At 38.1% G+C, this 24,498-nt stretch overlaps 1 protein-coding gene across 3 annotated transcripts in view; it reads left to right on the top strand.

Annotated features, from left to right (window-relative positions):
• ppp1r13l (protein phosphatase 1, regulatory subunit 13 like) overlaps nucleotides 1-23,280 on the top strand; it is a 46,822-nt gene extending 23,542 nt beyond the window's left edge. For 2 of the 3 annotated variants that reach the window (XM_061972358.1, XM_061972357.1), the window contains 12 exons: nucleotides 3,834-3,888; nucleotides 3,957-4,048; nucleotides 6,165-6,642; nucleotides 9,040-9,132; nucleotides 9,204-9,292; nucleotides 10,914-11,283; nucleotides 11,749-12,185; nucleotides 12,260-12,415; nucleotides 14,992-15,125; nucleotides 17,394-17,560; nucleotides 18,440-18,633; nucleotides 23,014-23,280. In XM_061972358.1, the coding sequence (XP_061828342.1) occupies nucleotides 3,852-3,888; nucleotides 3,957-4,048; nucleotides 6,165-6,642; nucleotides 9,040-9,132; nucleotides 9,204-9,292; nucleotides 10,914-11,283; nucleotides 11,749-12,185; nucleotides 12,260-12,415; nucleotides 14,992-15,125; nucleotides 17,394-17,560; nucleotides 18,440-18,633; nucleotides 23,014-23,049 (2,283 nt within the window). In that variant the 5' untranslated portion in view covers nucleotides 3,834-3,851 and the 3' untranslated portion in view covers nucleotides 23,050-23,280. The remainder of the gene's footprint in view (nucleotides 1-3,833; nucleotides 3,889-3,956; nucleotides 4,049-6,164; nucleotides 6,643-9,039; nucleotides 9,133-9,203; nucleotides 9,293-10,913; nucleotides 11,284-11,748; nucleotides 12,186-12,259; nucleotides 12,416-14,991; nucleotides 15,126-17,393; nucleotides 17,561-18,439; nucleotides 18,634-23,013) is intronic. The other variant, XM_061972359.1, reaches the window with a different exon arrangement.
• Nucleotides 23,281-24,498: the final 1,218 nt, after the last annotated feature.

Genomic DNA, 24,498 nt, shown 5'->3' with positions numbered 1-24,498 from the left:
GTTGTAGAATATTGGTTGGAAAATGACCAAAATTCAATGGTCAAATCTTGTGCAGTCCTTTGAGACACTTGTGATTTAGGGCTATATAAATAAACATTGATTGATTGAAATAAATGTCACAACCCAACATTGATTAAACGTCAAAAAGCATGTTGTTTAAATGTTGTATTTGTGTTGTACAATATTGGTTGGAAAATTACTAAAATTCAATGGTCAAATCAACGTCAGAACTTGACATTGATTAAACGGTTGTCAAAAAGCATGTTGTTTCAACGTTGTATTTGTGTTGTGAAATATTGGTTGGAAAATGACCACATTTCAATGGTCAAATCAACGTCAGAACCCAACATTGATTAAACATAAAAAATCATGTTGTTTCAATGTTGTGTTAGTGTTGTAGAATATTAGTTGGAAAATGACCAAAATTCAATGATGAAATCAGCGTCACAACCCAACATTGATTAAACACTGTCAAAAAACATGTTGTTTCAACGTTAGGTTTGTGTTATAGAATATTAGTTGGAAAATGACCAAATTTCAATGGTCAAATCAACGTCAGAACCCAACATTGATTAAATGTTGTCAAAAAGCATGTTGTTTCAACGTTGTATTTGTGTTGTAGAATATTGCTTGGAAAATGACCAAAATGTAATGGTCAAACCAACGTCACAACCCAACATTGATTAAACGTTGCTAAAAAGTATGTTGTTTAAATGTTGTATTTGTGTTGTAGAATATTGGTTGGAAAATGACCAAAATTCAATGGTCAAATCTTGTGCAGTCCTTTGAGACACTTGTGATTTAGGGCTATATAAATAAACATTGATTGATTGAAATAAATGTCAGAACCCAACATTGATTAAACGTTGTCAAAAGGTATGTTGTTTCAACGTTAGGTTTGTGTTATAGAATATTAGTTGGAAAATGAACAAATTTCAATGGTCAAATCAACGTCAGAACCCAACATTGGTTAAATGTTGTCAAAAAGCATGTTGTTTCAACATTGTATTTGTGTTGTAGAATATTGCTTGGAAAATGACCAAAAATCAATGGTCAAATCAACGTCACAACCCAACATTGATTAAATGTTGCTAAAAAGTATGTTGTTTAAATGTTGTATTTGTGTTGTAGAATATTGGTTGGAAAATGACCAAAATTTAATAGTTAAAACTTGTGCAGTCCTTTGAGACACTTGTGATTTAGGGCTATATAAATAAACATTGATTGATTGAAATCAATGTCAAAACCCAACATTGATTAAACGTTGTCAAAAAGTATGTTGTTTCAATGTTGTATTTGTGTTGTAGAATATTGGTTGGAAAATAACCAAAATTCAATGGTCAAATCAATGTCACAACCTAACATTGATTAAACGTCAAAAAGCATGTTGTTTCAATGCTGTATTAGTGTTGTAGAATATAGGTTGGAAAATGACCAAAATTCAATAGTCAAATCTTGTGCAGTCCTTTGAGACACTTGTGATTTAGGGCTATATAAATAAACATTGATTGATTGAAATCAATGTCAGAACCCAACATTGATTACACGTTGTCAAAAAGTATGTTGTTTCAACGCTGTATTTGTGTTGTAGAATATTGGTTGGAAAATAACCAAAATTCAATGGTCAAATCAATGTCACAACCCAACATTGATTAAACGTCAAAAAGCATGTTGTTTCAATGTTGTATTAGTGTTGTAGAATATTGGTTGGAAAATGACCAAAATTCAATGGTCAAATCATCGTCAGAACCTGACATTGATTAAACGTTGTCAAAAAGCATGTTGTTTCAACATTGAATTTGTGTTGAAGAATATTGGTTGGAAAATGACCAAAATTCAATGGTCAAATCAACGTCAAAACCTGACATTGATTAAACGTTGTCAAAAAGCATGTTGTTTCAATGTTGTACTTGTGTTGTAGAATATTGGTTGGAAAATGACCAAAATTCAATGGTCAAATCAACGTCACAACCCAACATTGATTAAACGTCTAAAAGCATGTTGTTTCAACGTTGTATTCATGTTGAAGAATATTGGTTGGAAAACGACCAAATTTCAATGGTCAAATCAACGTCAGAACTAAACATTGAATAAACGTTGTCAAAAAGCATGTTGTTTCAACATTGAATTTGTGTTGAAGAATATTGGTTGGAAAATGACCAAAATTCAATGGTCAAATCAACGTCAAAACCTGACATTGATTAAACGTTGTCAAAAAGCATGTTGTTTCAATGTTGTACTTGTGTTGTAGAATATTGGTAGGAAAATGACCAAAATTCAATAGTCAAATCAACGTCACAACCCAAGATTGATTAAACGTCTAAAAGCATGTTGTTTCAACGTTGTATTCATGTAGAATATTGGTTGGAAAACGACCAAAATTGAATGGTCAAATCAACGTCAGAACCTGACATTGATTAAACGTTGTCAAAAAGCATGTTGTTTCAACATTGAATTTGTGTTGAAGAATATTGGTTGGAAAATGACCAAAATTCAATGGTCAAATCAACGTCAAAACCTGACATTGATTAAAGGTTGTCAAAAAGCATGTTGTTTCAATGTTGTACTTGTGTTGTAGAATATTGGTTGGAAAATGACCAAAATTCAATGGTCAAATCAACGTCACAACCCAACATTGATTAAACGTCTAAAAGCATGTTGTTTCAACGTTGTATTCATGTAGAATATTGGTTGGAAAACGACCAAAATTGAATGGTCAAATCAACGTCAGAACCTGACATTGATTAAACGTTGTCAAAAAGCATGTTGTTTCAACATTGAATTTGTGTTGAAGAATATTGGTTGGAAAATGACCAAAATTCAATGGTCAAATCAACGTCAAAACCTGACATTGATTAAAGGTTGTCAAAAAGCATGTTGTTTCAATGTTGTACTTGTGTTGTAGAATATTGGTTGGAAAATGACCAAAATTCAATGGTCAAATCAACGTCACAACCCAACATTGATTAAACGTCTAAAAGCATGTTGTTTCAACGTTGTATTCATGTAGAATATTGGTTGGAAAACGACCAAATTTCAATGGTCAAATCAACGTCAGAACTAAACATTGAATAAACGTTGTCAAAAAGCATGTTGTTTCAACGTTGTATTTGTGTTGTAGAATATTGGTTGGAAAATAACCAAAATTCAATGGTCAAATCAATGTCACAACCTAACATTGATTAAACGCCAAAAAGCATGTTGTTTCAATGTTGTATTAGTGTTGTAGAATATTGGTTGGAAAATGACCAAAATTCAATGGTCAAATCAAAGTCAGAACTAAAAATTGAATAAACGTTGTCAAAAAGCATGTTGTTTCAACATTATGTTTGACTTGCTTAACTTTAGGACCTAATTCAACAAGTTCTTGACGTTGTTTCAATGTCTTGTGTCTGCTGGATGGGTCCCTATGTAGTGGAAACGTTTGGCCCCGAGGTCCAAAAGGTTAAGGACCCATGCTTTAGGTCATTATTTGTTTTCCTTGTTGCACTTTGGGGAAAACTGTTCGATATATTGATGTCTGGGATGTTCTTAACTCCTGTTTCCATCCCAGTGTTGTCTCCTAGCACAATAACTGGATGTCCTGCACAGCTTCCTGGTGCTTATATTTGCACTTTGCACACAGCTAGGAGGAGCGCTCGCACCTGATTCAGGTGCCAGGAGTTTCGACTGTCAAAGTTGAGCTTGTTATCACAAAAAGATGAGTCAGAAAACTGGAAAGACGGCGTGTAAAAAGGGGCCCCGCCGAGTCAGCGCAGATTGTTTGATCCCAGCAGCTCCGAGACCAAAAGGGTGTGAAAGCTTAACTAGTTTGACTCACTTTTGTTTTCCAGGAGGCCGACATCGCAGACATGACTTTCCAGCCCAGCTACGACAGCAACATGCTGTGTAAGCGCCGCTAGATGCCGCCTCTCGTTGCTTCCTTCCTGCGCTAACTGTCATGTCGCCCTCTCCAGTCCAGACCATCAACGACGACCTGAACGCATCGCTGGCCACGGCGGACGAGTTGTCCAAAGAGTTCAACACCCTGCTGCACAAGAACACACAGGTGCGCTCACATGCTCGTCATTCTCATTCCTCACAGGAAGTCCACCTTCAAAGTCAAAGAGACGCCAACTAGGGGTCAGGTACTTTATTTTGGCACCTCTCCGGGGTTCTTTGTTCTGGTATTTGGTAAAGCTGCCAGGCCGGTGCCAGATACATTAAAGCAGGTCAGATAGATAAGAAGGCGAATGGCCTTGAAGACATTTTTTAAAAAGTAACAATAGAACTTCATAATAGCGGACGGGCAGCCAATGCGGCGACTTTAAAACTGGTGTAATGTGCTCCCGCCCTCTGCTCCTTGTCAGCACGCGTTTTTTATCATACAGATGAGGTGGCGACTTGTCCAGGGTGTACTCCGCCTTCCGCCCGAATGCAGCTGAGATAGGCTCCAGCACCCCCCGCGACCCCAAAAGGGACAAGCGGTAGAAAATGAAAGGATGGATGGATGGACTTGGTGGATTATTTTGAGTCTTTCTGCTTAATTTTTATCATGCAAGGTGAATTTTGCGGATTATTTTGAGTCTTTCTGCTTATTATCTGTCATGCAAGGTACATTTTGTGGAATATTTTAAGTGGTGTTGCTTATCTTTTATGATGCCAGGTGGATTTTGTGGTTTATTTTGAGTCTTTTTGATTATTTTCTATCATGCAAGGTACCTTTTGTGGATTATTTTTTAGTCTTTCTGCTTATTATCTATCATGCAAGGTACATTTTGTGGATTACTTTGAGTCTTTCTGCTTATTTCGTATCATGAAAGGTGTATTTTGTGGATTATTTTGAGTCTTTCTGCTTATCTTTTATTATGCAAGGTCGACTTTGGGGAATATTTTGAGTGTAGTTGCTTATCCGTTAGGATGCCAGGTGGATTTAGTGGATTGTTTTGAGTCATTCTGCTTATTTTCTATCACGCAAGGTACATTTTGTGGATTAGTTTGAGTCTTTCTGCTTATTTTCTATCACGCAAGGTACATTTTTTGGATTAGTTGGAGTCTTTTTTTGCTAGAATGCAAGGAACATTTTGTGGATTATTTTGAGTCTTTCTGCTTATTTCGTATCATGAAAGGTGTATTTTGTGGATTATTTTGAGTCTTTCTGCTTATCTTTTATTATGCAAGGTCGACTTTGGGGAATATTTTGAGTGTAGTTGCTTATCCGTTAGGATGCCAGGTGGATTTAGTGGATTGTTTTGAGTCATTCTGCTTATTTTCTATCACGCAAGGTACATTTTGTGGATTAGTTGGAGTCTTTTTTTGCTAGAATGCAAGGAACATTTTGTGGATTATTTTGAGTCTTTCTGCTTATTTCGTATCATGAAAGGTGTATTTTGTGGATTATTTTGAGTCTTTCTGCTTATCTTTTATTATGCAAGGTCGACATTGGGGAATATTTTGAGTGTAGTTGCTTATCCGTTAGGATGCCAGGTGGATTTAGTGGATTGTTTTGAGTCATTCTGGTTATTTTCTATCACGCAAGGTACATTTTGTGGATTAGTTTGAGTCTTTCTGCTTATTTTCTATCACGCAAGGTACATTTTTTGGATTAGTTGGAGTCTTTTTTTGCTAGAATGCAAGGAACATTTTGTGGATTATTTTGAGTCTTTCTGCTTATTTTTTATCATGCAAAGTGGATTTTGTAGATTATTTTGAGTCTTTCTGCTTATTTTATTATCATGCAAGGTGGATGTTTTGAATTAGTTTGAGTCTTTCTGCTCATTTTTTAACATGCAAGGTGAATTTAGTGCATTATTTTGAGTCTTTCCGCTTAATTTGTTGTAATGCAAAGTGGATTGACTGATACTGAAACTGAAATGACTGATACTCAGAAGTGTAAGAAAACAGGATACAACTGGACAGTAGTTGGCGCTGTGCTTCTTAACACCACTTATGTACACCTGGTCTGCCAGAGCATAAGAAGACGTAGCATGAGGGATCAGCGTCGAATATTTAGTCCCCTCTATAGACAAAAGGGCGACTATTTCTTGTGTTATCGGAGACTATTGCTGCCTCTGACAAGAAAGCATACGACGCTCTTCTCACCGAGCAGCGGGTGCCTAGCAGACTCTGACCCTGAGTCCGCCCAGAAGAAGCAGGTCTTGGTTATTGGTGTGTCGTGTGTGCAGGTCCCCCCACAGCGGGCGTCTGGTAGTTGGAGTAACGTCAGCCCCGCCCTAGTTCCTCACACGCCCAGCACAGCAAGCCTCCACCAGATGGACCCAAAGGGCTCCATCAGCAAAAGTGCACCAACCACCCCGGCGTCCTCCGTCAGCCCGCTCTCCTCCCCGAAGATCAGCAGGGCGCACTCCCCCCACCCCAGGGGCGTCCCCGACAGCCTCTCGTACCGCCAGATGAGCCCCAAACAGTCGCCTGGCAGCCCCAGGCGCAGCTTGCCGGCGCACTATGACAGGAGCCCCCGCGGCTCGCTGGGCGGCACGGAGAGGAGTCTCTCCCCTGGCCCCGCCCCCATCTCCCGCCTGAGCCCCTACGACGGCGGGCAGGTGGGTCGCAGGTCGCCGAGGGCCGACAGATGCCCCTCCCCTTTATCTTTTCAGCAATCCCCAGCCGACACGCTCCAGAGACAGTTTGTCTCCAGGAAGTCTGGTGAGTGATGTTTGTTGTTCATGTCGTTCATGTTGTTCATGTTGTTTATGTTGTCCATGTTGTTTATGTTGTCCATGTTGTACATGTTCATGTTGTTCATGTTGTTTATGTTGTCCATGTTGTTTATGTTGTCCATGTTGTACATGTTCATGTTGTTTATGTTGTTCATGTTGTTTATGTTGTTTATGTTGTTCATGTTGTTTATGTTGTACACAGACATGTTGTTTATGTTGTTTGTTGTACATGGTGTTTATGTTGTTCATGTTGTTTATGTTGTACATGTTCATGTTGTTTGTGTTGTTCATGTTTTACATGTTGTACATGTTGTACATGTTGTTCATGTTGTTTATGTTGTACATGCTGTACATGTTGTACATGTTGTTTATGTTGTACATGAACATCTTCATGTTGTTTATGTTGTTTATATTGTTCATGTTTGTGTTGTTCATGTTGTTTGTTGTACATGTTGTTTATGTTTTACATGTTGTTTATGTTGTACATGTTGTTCATGTTATTTATGTTGTACATGTTGTTCATGTTGTACATGTTCATGTTGTACATGTTGTTCATGTTATTTATGTTGTACATGTTGTTCATGTTGTACATGTTCATGTTGTTTATGTTGTTCATGTTCATGTTGTTTATCTTCGTGTTGTTTATGTCGTTCATGTTGTTTATGTTTATATTGTTCATGTTGTTTATGTTGTTCATGTTGTTTATGTTGTACACAGACATGTTTATGTTGTACATGAATATCTTCATGTTGTTTATATAGTTCATGTTTGTGTTGTTCATGTTTTTTATGTTGTACATGAACATGTTCATGTTGTTCATGTTGTTTATGTTGTCCATGTTGTCTATGTTGTTTATGTTGTCCATGTTGTTTATGCTGTTTATTTTGTTCATGCTGTTTATTTTGTACATGAACATGTTCATGTTGTTTATGTTTTACATGTTGTTCATGTTGTACATGTTGTTCATGTTGTACATGTTTATGTTTTACATGTTGTTCATGTTCATGTTGTTTATGTCGTTCATGTTGTTTATATTGTTCATGTTGTTTATGTTGTTCATGTTGTTCATGTTGTACACAGACATGTTGTTTATGTTGTACATGAATATCTTCATGTTGTTCATGTTGTTTATATAGTTCATGTTTGTGTTGTTCATGTTTTGTATGTTGTCCATGTTGTTTATGTTGTCTATGTTGTTTATGTTGTCCATGTTGTTTATGTTGTTTATTTTGTTCATGCTGTTTATTTTGTACATGAACATGTTCATGTTGTTTATGTTGATGTCCTTTATTTCCACAACACGTTTCAATGGACCCTAACCCTAACCCAGTGTCCTGAGGTCTAAACTGCTAGGAAGCTATTTACATGTACAAGGTGAACTTTGTGGATTATTTTGAGTCTTTATCTTTTATCACGCAAATTGGATTTTGTGGATTATTTTGAGTCTTTCTGCTTATCTTTTATCATGGAAGGTGGACTTTGTGGATTATTTTGAGTCTCTATCTTTTGTCATGCAAGGTGGGATTTGTGGATCATTTTGAGTCTTTCTGCTTATTTTTTTTATCATGCGAGGAGGATTTTGTGGATTATTTTGAGTCTTTCTGCTTATTTTTTGTCATGCAAAGTGGACTTTGTGGATTATTTAGAGAATTTCTGCTTATCTTTTATCATGCAAGGTGGATTTACTGGATACTTTTGAGTCGTTCTGCTTATCTTTTATCATGCAAGGTGGATTACTTAGTCTTTCTGCCCAACTTTTATCATGCAAAGTGGACTTTGTAGATTATTTTGAGTCTTTCTTATAATTTTTTTTATCATGCAAGGTGAATTTTGTGGATTATTTTGAGTTTTTCTGCCTATCGTTTATCATGCAAGAATGATTTTGTGGATTAAACTATGCAAAGGGGTGGTTATAGTTAAGAGGCACTATCTCCCTGATTGTACGACACATTAAGCTTGTGCCAGAGTCCAGTCAGAAAGGTCCGTAGTGTTGACTGGTTGAAACGGACTTGGGTGAAGATGTTCGAGTAAGGAACTTACCCAACATGTCCACTTCTCTCGAAACCAATCAGTGCGATGTCACAACATAACAACATGGTTTCAGATTGCCCAAGAGGGTGGAGTCGCTACTGGCTTGAGGCGAGTTTTTGGTTGCTGGGGCGCAGAGGAAAACTCATTTTGGTCATCAAAGTGGAACACACACACAAGCACACACACACCCACCCACACACACACACACACACACACACACACACACACACACACACACACACACACACGGCAGTCAAACAGGTTTTTAACCACACTTTTTGAAGCGGGCTGACCCACCCAGAACTGAATGTGGGCACATTAAATAATATTTTCTCTTTTCCTGTTTGGCAAGACGAAGGTGTGCAGAGGCACAAGAGCCATGGCAAGTGGAACGAGACAGATCTGGACATGTCCTACGAGAGCAAGCCTCACCACACCTATGACAGTTAGTCCTCGGGTTCTTTGCAGCAGGGCTGAAAGCGGCGAGACGTTTAACTGCGTCTGCTTGCCTTGTAGAGACCGAGTGGGTAAGAACCTCGCTGCCAAACAGCAACTGGAGAGAGTCCAACCTGGACGGCCCTTCTCCAGCAGCCACCCTCAAAAAGGTGTGCCGCCTCTCTCCTCTGCTGGTTCTGTCATGTCAGTGCGTCTTTGTCTAACTAGGAAGTAGCTTTTTCCAGGAAGCTGAATGTGCTATGTTGCGCCCTACAAAGTGTTTATACTGCAAGTGTTGTGCTTATTACACACCAGCTGTTTGATGGTAACATTCATCTCAGTTGTAGTTTTCTTCACCAAATTTGGAGGTGTTGAAATGGCCATGTAAAATCGCTAATGCTAATAGTAGCCTGTCTACGGCGAGTCCAATGCGAATTAGCATAATTTTGGCAGAGTTGCTAATGCTAACAACGCTGTAGCCCCAAACAGTCTTAAATTCCAACTCTTTCCGAACATGTCCCACAAAGTTGCTAAAACTAACAATGTTATGACACCAAATATTCTTCTATTATATTCCGACTCTTTCCTAAAGTGTTCCCACAACGTTGCCGCTAGCCTTGTTGCTAATGCTAACAGTGCTATGACGCCAAACTGTCCTATATTATATTCTGACTCTTTCCTAATGTGTCACCATAAAGTTGCCGCTAGCCTTGTTGCTAATGCTAACAATGCTATGACGCCAAACAGTCTTCTATTATATTCCGACTCTTTCTGAATGTGTGCACACAAAGTTGCCGCTAGCCTTGTTGCTAATGCTAACAATGCTATGACGCCAAACAGTCTTCTATTATATTCCGACTCTTTCTGAATGTGTGCACACAAAGTTGCCGCTAGCCTTGTTGCTAATGCTAACAATGCTATGACGCCAAACTGTCTTCTATTATATTCCGACTCTTTCTGAATGTGTGCACACAAAGTTGCCGCTAGCCTTGTTGCTAATGCTAACAATGCTATGACGCCAAACTGTCTTCTATTATATTCTGACTCTTTCCTAACGTGTCACCATAAAGTTACTGCTAGCCTTGTTGCTAATGCTAACAATGCTAAGACGCCAAACTGTCTTCTATTATATTCCGACTCTTTCCGAACGTGTCCCCACAAAGTTGCCGCTAGCCTTGTTGCTAATGCTAACAATGCTATGACGCCAAACTGTCTTCTATTATATTCTGACTCTTTCCTAACGTGTCACCATAAAGTTACTGCTAGCCTTGTTGCTAATGCTAACAATGCTAAGACGCCAAACTGTCTTCTATTATATTCCGACTCTTTCCGAACGTGTCCCCACAAAGTTGCCGCTAGCCTTGTTGCTAATGCTAACAATGCTATGACGCCAAACTGTCTTCTATTATATTCTGACTCTTTCCTAACGTGTCACCATAAAGTTACTGCTAGCCTTGTTGCTAATGCTAACAATGCTAAGACGCCAAACTGTCTTCTATTATATTCCGACTCTTTCCGAACGTGTCCCGACAAAGTTGCCGCTAGCTTTGTTGCTAATGCTAACAATGCTATAACCCCAAACAGTCTTCTATTATATTCCGGCTCTTTTCTAATGTGTCCCCACAAAGTTGTCGCTAGCCATGTTGCTAATGCTAACAATGCTATGACGCCAAACAGTCTTCTATTATATTCCAACTCTTCCCGATACCGCCGGATTTCGGTCGGTGCCTATAAAAGTACCAACTTCGGTACCCATTCCTAAGTGCCATTTTCTCTTTGTGTCTTTCCCAGAATCCCCCTCGCTCTCAACCGCCCCCGTTTTCCCACGGTTCCCTCGCTCGGAACACTCGGGTGGCCATACCTCCCGACATTGCATCCTCGTCCCAGCTGCACCAGTACAGCCCTCAGCCTATCATCTCCCGCATTTCCATCCCACCCGCATCCGCTCAGTCCCGTCAGCGCAGGCCCATCCCGCTCTCCGTCATCATGCGTCTCCAGAACCCTCAGTGGGGCGCCATGGCCATCCACCACCCCGGGATGCCCGGGGAACCCCGCGAGATACCCTACCAGCTCGGCGTGTCCCGGAACTTCTTCAAGCAGGCGGGAATCCAGCCGCCGCCGCCGCCACCCGAGCTGAGACAACCAGCGATTTACAGCGACGGTAGAAGTTACTGAGAGTACCATATTCAGGTTCTAAAGTCTTAGGACAGTCCCTCCAAGATGTAATAATATATCGTCGTTGTCCCGTGTAGTTTACACCTACTTTGTGTTCCTGTGTACAGCGCTAAGCCTTCTGGGTAATCAATATTTACTTCCTAGTTGACATGTATTTACATCTTTGTTCAACATTTATTTATCCGGGTAAGACAATTGAGAACAAATTTTCATTGGCGATGCGAATCTAGTGTTAGACATATTGACTTTTTACGCAACTTTCTGAAAAAACTGCTGCGAAGTCTGGTATTTTGGCACAAAAAAGCCTACAAAGTCCTGGAGGGACTGACAAAACTAAATTGCAAAATGTTAATGCTGTAGCATTAGCATTAGCAATAGCATTAGAAGCGTTATTTAGCTTTAGCGTCAACAGGCTCAAAATGGCTGACCATTGATAAATGTCTCCTGTCAGCACTGAACCCGGGTGATATCGATGCAGAACTGGGCCGACTGGACCTGGTCTATCACATGCCGATGATCAGAGAGGGCGAGCCGAGCATGCAGGCCCCTCCGCGGCCCCTCAGCCCTACCAGGCTGCAGCCTGTTGTGGCCCCAGATGCCCAGAGCCAGGAGATCCCGGATCTGGAGGAGGTGCTCCGCCTCCGGGCGGAGATCCCCCGGCCCCTGAAGCGGCGGGGCTCTGCGGAGCAGATGCGGCCCCTGAAGAAAGCCTCCCACTACGAGCCTAACCAGTACAAGCACCTCATCAACAAGATGTTCCAGCGCAAGAACCGCCGTCCCAAGGGCGAGCGGGGGAGTGAGAGTAGCAGCTCGTCGGATGGCGAGGACAACGGCGTCGTTCTTCCTCCGCCACAGGCCCCCCAGCCCCTTTCCCCCCTGGACAACAAAGTGAGAAGATCCCCCCTTGTCAACCTTTTCTGTCTGTCCTTGCCTCCTCACGCCTGCCACATTTTCTCTCAAAGTCCTGTTTCCCTTTCCAGAACTACCATTCCATCCTGCGGCGGTCCAACCGGGAGCGCAAAGGGGCCGGGAGACGAGCTCGCCTGAGCCCGCTGGTCCTGGCGCTGGACGGGGCGCTGGTGGGCGAGCTGGAGACGGTGCAGCGAGCCGTACAGGAGGTAAAAGACTTTGGCCGCTAGCACTGTTGCTAATGCTAACGATGCGATGACGCCAAACAGTCTTCTAGTATATTCCGACTCTTTCCTAACGTGTCCCCTCAAAGTTGCTGCTAGCACTGTTGCGAATGCTAACTAACAAAGCTATAACCCCAAACAGTCTTCTATTATATTCCGACTTTTCCAAATTTGTTCCCACAAAGTTGCTGCTAGCCTTGTTGCTAATGCTAACAATGCTATAATGGCAAACAGTCTTCTATTATATTCAAACTCTTATACCACCATAATGACAACACTAAAATACAGTAGTGTAGTAGATCTAAGTATTCATTAAGTACCACCATAATGACAACATTAAAATACAGTAGTGTAGTAGACCTAAGTATTCATTAAGTACCACCATAATGACAACATTAAATACAGTAGTGTAGTAGACCTATGTATTTATTAAGTACCACCATAATGACAACATTAAAATACAGTAGTGTAGTAGACCTAAGTATTCATTAAGTACCACCATAATGACAACATTAAAATACAGTAGTGTAGTAGACCTAAGTATTCATTAAGTACCAACATAATGACAACATTAAAATACAGTAGTGTAGTAAACCTAAGTATTCATTAAGTACCATCATAATGACATTAAAATACAGTAGTGTAGTAGACCTAAGTATTCATTAAGTACCAACATAATGACAACATTAAAATACAGTAGTGTAGTAGACCTAAGTATTCATTAAGTGCCACCATATTGACAACATTAAAATACAGTAGTGTAGTAGACCTAAGTATTCATCAAGTACCACCATAATGACAACATTAAAATACAGTAGTGTAGTAGACCTAAGTATTCATTAAGTACCACCATAATGACAACATTAAAATACAGTAGTGTAGTAGACCTAAGTATTCATTAAGTACCACCATAATGACAACATTAAAATACAGTAGTGTAGTAGACCAAAGTATTCATTAAGTACCACCATAATGACAACATTAAAATACAGTAGTGTAGTAGACCTAAGTATTCATTAAGTACCACCATAATGACAACATTAAAATACAGTAGTGTAGTAGACCTAAGTATTCATTAAGTACCACCATAATGACAACATTAAAATACAGTAGTGTAGTAAACCTAAGTATTCATTAAGTACCATCATAATGACAACATTAAAATACAGTAGTGTAGTAGACCTAACTATTCATTAAGTACCAACATAATGACAACATTAAAATACAGTAGTGTAGTAGACCTAAGTATTCATTAAGTGCCAACCATATTGACAACATTAAAATACAGTAGTGTAGTAGACCTAAGTATTCATTAAGTGCCAACCATATTGACAACATTAAAATACAGTAGTGTAGTAGACCTAAGTATTCATTAAGTACCACCATAATGACAACATTAAAATACAGTAGTGTAGTAGACCTAAGTATTCATTAAGTACCACCATAATGACAACATTAAAATACAGTAGTGTAGTAGACCTAAGTATTCATTAAGTACCACCATAATGACAACATTAAAATACAGTAGTGTAGTAGACCTAAGTATTCATTAAGTACCACCATAATGACAACATTAAATACAGTAGTGTAGTAGACCTATGTATTTATTAAGTACCACCATAATGACAACATTAAAATACAGTAGTGTAGTAGACCTAAGTATTCATTAAGTACCACCATAATGACAACATTAAAATACAGTAGTGTAGTAGACCTAAGTATTCATTAAGTACCACCACAATGACAAAATACAGTAGTGTAGTAGACCTAAGTATTCATTAAGTACCACCATAATGACAAGATTAAAATACAGCAGTGTAGTAGACCTAAGTATTCATTAAGTACCACCATAATGACAACATTAAAATACAGTAGTGTAGTAGACCTTAGTATTCATTAAGTACCACCATAATGACAACATTAAAATACAGTAGTGTAGTAGACCTAAGTATTCATTAAGTACCACCATAATGACAACATTTAAATACAGTAGTGTAGTACACCTAAGTATTCATTAAGTACCACCATTATGACAACATTAAAATGCAGTAGTGTAGTAGACCTAAGTATTCATTAAGTACCACCATAATGATAACATTAAAATACAGTAGATCCAAGTATGATGGCAAACAGTCTTTACCGCTAGAATTGTTGCTAAAGCTAACAATACTATGACAGCAGTTTTCTATTATATTCCGAGTGTTTCCTAACGTGTCCCCACAAAGTTGCTGCTAGCCCTGTTGCTAATGCTAAAGACGATATAACGCCAGTCTTCTCTTATATTCCGACTCTTTCCTAACATGTTCCCACAGAGTTACCGCTAGCCTTGTTGCTAATGCTAACAATGCTATAACACCCAACGGTCTTCTATTATATTCCGACTCTTTCCTAACATGTTCCCACAAAGTTACCGCTAGCCTTGTTGCTAATGCTAACAATGCTATGACGCCAACAGTTTTCTATGACATATATTCAGGCACAAAGTGGAGGCCCAACTAAGAACATTAATCCTATCTACTAACCAGGGAGTGGCTTGATAAATGCAATTGCCCCAATTGTAGATGCAAGACCCGAGCCAGCCTAACGACGAGGGCATCACCGCCCTTCACAACGCCATCTGCGGCGGCCATTACAAGGTGGTGGACTTCCTGGTCCGTATCGGGGCCAACGTCAGCTCACCAGACAGCCACGGATGGTAACGGTCCTGCTTTTGTAGCCTTGACAACACACCAGTGTTTCTCATACTGTGGTTCCATCTAGTGGTACGCCAAATAATCACTTGATGAAAGTACAATGTTTTATTTTCCTATATTCAAACACAGTGTTACTGTTCCAATTGTTACAGTGTCCACAAATAATGAGATACTTTTTAATAAAACCTCTGCCTTGTTTTTAATGAATTCTTAGGTCTACTATACTACTGTATTTAATGTTGTCATGGTGGTACTTAATGAATGCTTAGGTCTACTACACTACTGTATTTTAATGTTGTCATTATGGTGGTACTTAATGAATACTTAGGTCTACTACACTACTGTATTTAATGTTGTCATTATGGTGGTACTTGATGAATGCTTAGGTCTACTACACTACTGTATTTAATGTTGTCATTATGGTGGTACTTGATGAATACTTAGGTCTACTACACTACTGTATTTTAATGTTGTCATTATGGTGGTACTTAATGAATACTTAGGTCTACTGCGCTACTGTATTTTAATGTTGTCATTATGGTGGTACTTAATGAATGCTTAGGTCTACTACACTACTGTATTTTAATGTTGTCATTATGGTGGTACTTAATGAATACTTAAGTCTACTACACTACTGTATTTTAATGTTGTCATTATGGTGGTACTTAATGAATACTTAGGTCTACTACACTACTGTATATTAATGTTGTCATTATGGTGGTACTTAATGAATACTTAGGTCTACTACACTACTGTATTTTAATGTTGTCATTATGGTGGTACTTAATGAATACTTAGGTCTACTACACTACTGTATTTAATGTTGTCATTATGGTGGTACTTGATGAATGCTTAGGTCTACTACACTACTGTATTTTAATGTTGTCATTATGGTGGTACTTAATGAATACTTAGGTCTACTACACTACTGTATTTTAATGTTGTCATTATGGTGGTACTTAATGAATACTTACATCTACTATACTACTGTATTTTAATGTTGTCATTGTGGTGGTACTTAATGAATGCTTAGGTCTACTACACTACTGTATTTTAATGTTGTCATTATGGTGGTACTTAATGAATACTTAGGTCTACTACACTACTGTATTTTAAAGTTTGTCATTATGGTGGTACTTAATGAATACTTAGGTCTACTACACTACTGTATATTAATGTTGTCATTATGGTGGTACTTAATGAATACTTAGGTCTACTGCGCTACTGTATTTTAATGTTGTCATTATGGTGGTACTTAATGAATGCTTAGGTCTACTACACTACTGTATTTTAATGTTGTCATTATGGTGGTACTTAATAAATACTTAGGTCTACTACACTACTGTATTTTAATGTTGTCATTATGGTGGTACTTAATGAATACTTAGGTCTACTACACTACTGTATTTTAATGTTGTCATTACGGTGGTACTTAATGAATACTTAGGTCTACTACACTACTGTATTTTAATGTTGTCATTATGGTGGTACTTAATGAATACTTAGGTCTACTACACTACTGTATTTTAATGTTGTCATTGTGGTGGTACTTAATGAATACTTAGGTCTACTACACTACTGTATTTTAATGTTGTCATTATGGTGGTACTTAATGAATACTTAGTTCTACTACACTACTGTATTTTAATGTTGCCAGTATGGTGGTACTTAATGAATACTTAGGTCTACTACACTACTGTATTTAACGTTGTCATTATGGTGGTACTTGTTGAATACTTAGGTCTACTACACTACTGTATTTTAATGTTGTCATTATGGTGGTACTTAATGAATGCTTAGGTCTACTACACTTCATTATGGTTGTACTTAATGAATACTTAGGTCTACTACACTACTGTATTTTAATGTTGTCATTACGGTGGTACTTAATGAATACTTAGATCTACTACACTACTGTATTTTAATGTTGTCATTACGGTGGTACTTAATGAATACTTAGATCTACTACACTACTGTATTTTAATGTTGTCATTATGGTGGTACTTAATGAATGCTTAGGTCTACTACACTACTGTATTTTAATGTTGTCATTACGGTGGTACTTAATGAATACTTAGGTCTACTACACTAATGTATTTAATGTTGTCATTATGGTGGTACTTAATGAATACTTAGGTCTACTACACTACTGTATTTTAATGTTGTCATTATGGTGGTACTTGATGAATGCTTAGGTCTACTACACTACTGTATGTCATTATGGTGGTACTTGGTGAAGAAAACACAAGATCTCATTGGCTGTTTGGCAGGACTCCGCTCCACTGTGCCGCCTCCTGCAACGACCGCCCCTTGTGTGAGTTCCTGGTGAGAAACGGCGCGGCGGTCATGGCCATGACGGAGAGCGACGGCGCCACCGCCGCCCAGAAGTGCGACCCTTACGCCATTGGCTTTGAGGAGTGCGAGAATTTCCTGAGAGGTAAAGCTACTACTACACACACACACACACACACACACACACACACACACACCCACACACACCTGCTCTGTCCAATCATATATTGATCTATTGTATATTGATATACATTCAAGGGTCAAATGGGACCAAATGAGATGCATATTTAAATAATTACTCAAATGTTTCCTTAATTATTATTAATGGAATTAAGTACATTTAATTAATGTAAATTAACATTTAATTTGATCATTTATTTTATTATTTATTTGACCATTTAATAATTTGTTGGTTTAATTATTATTGAATCATTTAACTATTTCTTTATTACATGATTGAATTAACTGTTTAATAATTTAATGATTTATTTATTTAATGAACACACACACGTGCGCACATGCACGCACACACACGCACACACAAACACATTCATACACACACACAGTACATTTAATTAATGTACATTTAATCATATAATTATTTATTTTAATATTTAATCAATGAATTATTTCTTGATTTTATGATTATTTAATGATATTTAAGAGCTGAAAGAAAAACAAATATTAATATATGACTTATTTTTAACACTTTAATGACTGAGACCCCTTTGACCTTAGCCAAAATTGAGGGGTGCCTAAATCGTACAATATGAGTTGTTTTGAAAAACAAAACGATCAAAATGGCCGCCGCATGCTTTCATTTCTCAGTGACAGCCCTGGTGCAAAACATTGACCAAAAAGTAGGAGTGTATTCACCTTCGCCGCCATGTCAACAAAGATTGCTGTTAGCCCCGCCCACTGACTTTTACACGTAAAACCAATTGGTTAAAACAAACAATTCAATCATTAAATCATATAAAATATTGAATGTATTCTCTATGATTTGATTTGTTGGCATGGTCAGGCGTGGAGGAGGCCATGGGCATGGAGAACAGCGGCGTGCTCTACGCTCTGTGGAGCTACCCGGCTCAAGCGCCCGACGAGCTGGGCTTCCGAGAGGGCGACATGGTCACCATCCTGCAGAAGAAGGAGGCCTCCGACTGGTGGTGGGCGTCGCTGTGCGGCCGCGAGGGCTACGTGCCCAACAACTACTTTGGGGTGAGGCGCTAACAACATATGTCATAAATAGGAGATGCACACGCTCATATGTCATAAATAGGAGATGCACACGGTCATATGTTATAAATAGGAGATGCACATGGTCATATGTCATAAATAGGAGATGCACACGCTCATATGTCATAAATAGGAGATGCACACGGTCATATGTTATAAATAGGAGATGCACATGGTCATATGTCATAAATAGGAGATGCACACGCTCATATGTCATAAATAGGAGATGCACATGCTCATATGTCATAAATAGGAGATGCACACGGTCATATGTTATAAATAGGAGATGCACACGCTCATATGTCATAAATAGGAGATGCACACGCTCATATGTCATAAATAGGAGATGCACACGGTCATATGTTATAAATAGGAGATGCACATGGTCATATGTCATAAATAGGAGATGCACACGCTCATATGTCATAAATAGGAGATGCACATGCTCATATGTCATAAATAGGAGATGCACATGGTCATATGTTATAAATAGGAGATGCACACGCTCATATGTCATAAATAGGAGATGCACATGCTCATATGTCATAAACAGGAGATGCACATGCTCATATGTCATAAATAGGAGATGCACATGGTCATATGTTATAAATAGGAGATGCACACGCTCATATGTCATAAATAGGAGATGCACACGGTCATATGTCATAAATAGGAGATGCACATGGTCATATGTTATAAATAGGAGATGCACACGGTCATATGTCATAAATAGGAAATGCACACGCTCATATGTCATAAATAGGTGATGCACACGCTCATATGTCATAAATAGGAGAGCCACACGCTCATATGTCATAAATAGGAGATGCACATGCTCATGTCATAAATAGGATATGCACATGGTAATATGTTATAAATAAGAGATGCACACGCTCATATGTCATAAATAGGCATACCTGCCAACTTTTGAAATCAGAAAAACCTAGTAGCCAGGGTCCAGGGGCCGCAGGCCCCGGTAGGTCCAGGACAAAGTCCTGGTGGGGGGTTCAGGCTTCGCCCCCCGACGCAAAATGATAATTAGCATTCAGACAGATTAAAATGTTGCTAAAACCATCACTTTTCTATCAGTCACAGTGACTTTTCAAAACAAAAATATTACAGCAAAAATCATATGGGTTGATTGACATGTTTATTCTGTAAGCTAACTTCAATAGTTTGAAATTATTTTGACAGTTAATGCCAGTTATCCTGTCAACCTTTCACAAGACTTCAATTTGTTAATTGAAAGTATAAACAGTATAAACACTTTTTACAGGAAACAAATGGTAAAACAGTACTAAACAATTCCATTAAAAAAAAAAATGGTGTCATTATTAACTTTCTGTCCAAGCTTGTATAATCTACTGCCTTGTTCAATTGTAAAAAATATTCTGTGCCTAAAATTCACATTTCTATCACAATTATCATACTGTAAACATGGTAAGCTAACTTCATTAAAATTAATAGTCCTGTCAATAGCATGGAATTACAATTCAAATGTAGTTTTTTTGTAAGCCTTTCAAAAGAATTCAAAATATGAAAAATTAATGAAAATTAATTTAAGCCATCAGACACTTGAAAAGTGGCACATCACATCTCTAATGTAATCATTTTAACTTTTCAACAGAAATAGCACTGCAAAAATATTAAGGACATACTTCTGTATTTTGGTAGTTATGCTGTCAACATTTAACAAGATTTCTTCAACTTGGACTTGAAAGCATAAATAGTATAAACACTTTTAACAGTATAACAGTACTAAACAATTCCAATAGATAACATTGGTGTCATTACCTTTTTGTTTGCTCAATTATTGCCTCCGTAAATAAAACTTCGGCATTCATCACATCCAAAGAATCTGTTTGGGCGACGAAAAACGTTGAAAGTTTTCCACTTGTATCGCTAGCAACGGCATTAGACTTGTGTTTTTTGTCCCAACGTGGTCTTTTACATCGCTAATTCCTCCGTGTCCGATCGAAAAATCTTGTCTGCACAAGGTGCAATTCGCGTAATTTTCACCCTTTTTGGAACGGATAATTATTCCCGGATAGGCTTTTGAATATTCTTCACGGAATGACTGCAGTTTTCTTTTCGGTTTAAGACTCGTATGCGATTTTTCTCCGGCTGATTCCATGATCGTTCGCTCGTTTGGAAACAATGGCCTCGTGCTTGGCAGCGGTGCTATAAATAGCCTCGCGCATGGCATTCGGAATGGCTCGATAGGAAGTTACGGGAAGCAGTGTCGATTGTCATTGTTGTTACGCGATTTCGTGAATAAAACTTTAAAAAAAAAAAAAAAATTTAATTAATGAAAAACCGTATTTTTTATCACTGCAACAGTAACCCGGAATAGGTTGATGAAAACCGTACTAATTACGGGAAAACCGGAGTAGTTGGCAGGTATGAATAGGAGATGCACACGCTCATATGTCATAAATAGGAGATGCACACGCTCATATGTCATAAATAGGAGATGCAAACGGTCATATGTCATAAATAGGAGAGGCACACGGTCATATGTTATAAATAGGAGATGCACACGCTCATATGTCATAAATAGGAGATGCACACGCTCATATGTCATAAATAGGAGAGCCACATGGTCATATGTCATAAATAGGAGATGCACACGCTCATATGTCATAAATAGGAGATGCACACGCTCATATGTCATAAATAGGAGATGCAAACGGTCATATGTCATAAATAGGAGATGCACACGGTCATATGTCATAAATAGGAGATGCACACGCTCATATGTCATAAATAGGAGATGCACACGCTCATATGTCATAAATAGGAGATGCAAACGGTCATATGTCATAAATAGGAGAGCCACATGGTCATATGTCATAAATAGGAGATGCACACGCTCATATGTCATAAATAGGAGATGCACACGCTCATATGTCATAAATAGGAGATGCAAACGGTCATATGTCATAAATAGGAGAGGCACACGGTCATATGTCATAAATAGGAGATGCACACGCTCATATGTCATAAATAGGAGATGCACACGCTCATATGTCAGAAATAGGAGATGCAAACGGTCATATGTTATAAATAGGAGATGCACACGCTCATATGTTATAAATAGGAGATGCACACGCTCATATGTCATAAATAGGAGATGCACACGCTCATATGTCATAAATAGGAGATGCAAACGGTCATATGTCATAAATAGGAGAGGCACACGGTCATATGTCATAAATAGGAGATGTACATGGTCATATGTTATAAATAGGAGATGCACACGCTCATATGTCATAAATAGGAGAGCCACATCTTCATATGTCATAAATAGGAGATGCAAACGGTCATATGTCATAAATAGGAGATGCACACGCTCATATGTCATAAATAGGAGATGCACACGCTCATATGTCATAAATAGGAGATGCACACGCTCATATGTCATAAATAGGAGAGCCACATGGTCATATGTCATAAATAGGAGATGCACACGCTCATATGTCATAAATAGGAGATGCACATGGTCATATGTTATAAATAGGAGATGCACACGCTCATATGTCATAAATAGGAGATGCACACGCTCATATGTCATAAATAGGAGATGCAAACGGTCATATGTTATAAATAGGAGATGCACATGGTCATATGTCATAAATAGGAGATGCACACGCTCATATGTCATAAATAGGAGATGCACACGCTCATATGTCATAAATAGGAGATGCACACGGTCATATGTTATAAATAGGAGATGCACATGGTCATATGTCATAAATAGGAGATGCACACGCTCATATGTCATAAATAGGAGATGCACATGGTCATATGTTATAAATAGGAGATGCAAACGGTCATATGTCATAAATAGGAGAGGCACACGGTCATATGTCATAAATAGGAGATGCACATGGTCATATGTTATAAATAGGAGATGCACACGCTCCTATGTCATAAATAGGAGATGCACACGCTCATATGTCATAAATAGGAGATGCACATGGTCATATGTTATAAATAGGAGATGCAAACGGTCATATGTCATAAATAGGAGAGGCACACGGTCATATGTCATAAATAGGAGATGCACATGGTCATATGTTATAAATAGGAGATGCACACGCTCATATGTCATAAGTAGGAGATGCACACGCTCATATGTCATAAATAGGAGATGCACACGCTCATATGTCATAAATAGGAGAGCCACATGGTCATATGTCATAAATAGGAGATGCACACGCTCATATGTCATAAATAGGAGATGCACACGCTCATATCTTATAAATATCATGTTGTCATTTTTTTATCATGTTGTCACGTTGTAAAATGATAACTTGTTGTTTGCAGAGAAAAAATTAAAGTGATATTTCTATCTTGCAGCTCTTCCCCAAGGTGCGTCCCAAGTGCATCTCCTGAAAAGAGCAAGTTGAAGGATAATTCAGTATTCATGTTTTGTTACTGCACTTCAAGTGGGCGGGACTTGTGACTGCAGCCAATCACGCCTGAGCAAACAGGAAGTAGGTGCAAGTCAGTGGTCAGACTGGAGTTCAAGCTTTAGGAATATTTCTCTTTATTTGTATATTTCATCTGTACTTTGTGAAAATACTTATGTCATTTATATTATATTTCATATTTACTCTTCAAGAATGTGTGTGTTCTATTTGTGACCATGACATGTCCTTTCTTTGTCTACATTTGTACTGCTTAGTCTCTTCGTATAGTCATAGTAGTACACACGAGTCATAATAATAATACACACTAGTCATAATGATGATGATAATAATACACACTAGTCATAATGATGATAATAATACAAACTAGTCATAATGATGATAATAATATACACTAGTCACAATGATGATAATAATACACACTAGTCATAATGATAATACACAGTAGTCATAATGATGATAACAACACACACTAGTCATAATGTTGATAATAATACACACTAGTCATAATGATAATACTACACAGTAGTCATAATGATGATAATAATACACACTAGTCATAATGATAATACTACATAGTAGTCATAATGATGATAATAATACACACTAGTCATAATGATAATACTACATAGTAGTCATAATGATAATAATACACACTAGTCATAATAATAATAATACACATTAGTCATAATAATAATAATACTCACTAGTCATAATGATAATAATACATTAGTCATAATAATGATAATAATACACACTAGTCATAATGATAATAAAAATGCACACTAGTCATAATGATAATAATACACTCTAGTCATAATGATAATAAAACACAGTAGTCATAATGATGATAACAACACACATACAGTATGTACCATGTTTTGTATGATGCAACTAATGCCCTGCAATGTCCACTAGCGGCCACTAGGCGGTGACACGTGACCAAGTATTAAAAGAGTCTGCTTCTTTTGGCTTCAATTATTTTGTGTTAGGAAATGCTGCAAAATAAACTCTGCATATTTTTATTACAGCAAATGTAACTGCAGTGTTGCAAATATTGCATCCTACCACTTTTAAAGAGCTCTTTTGTTCATGTTTTAGTTTTAAATCTTGCATTCTGCAGCTGACCCTTGACCCCTGACCAATTATCAGCCACAAGGAGAAGAAGGCAGATTTACCGTGAACACAACTTGATAAATATCAATGACTGACTGGGATCCAATATTCTTTCATAAACAACTTTTGTCATGTGTACAAAAAGATACATGTGGGAGGAGACAGGTCCAAGGATCGAAAGGAAGATTTCAATGTTGAGCAGCAAACCTGTGAAAGGTTTTCTCCTAGTTATTCAATCATACTGACATTTATTTATGTTATTAACTATTATAGTGTTTGTTATTAACTATTATAGTTT

The sequence above is a fragment of the Nerophis lumbriciformis genome, linkage group LG17 (genome assembly GCF_033978685.3).
Source record: "Nerophis lumbriciformis linkage group LG17, RoL_Nlum_v2.1, whole genome shotgun sequence".
Classification (NCBI taxonomy): domain Eukaryota; kingdom Metazoa; phylum Chordata; class Actinopteri; order Syngnathiformes; family Syngnathidae; genus Nerophis; species Nerophis lumbriciformis.
This window is presented reverse-complemented; position numbering and strand designations above follow the sequence as displayed.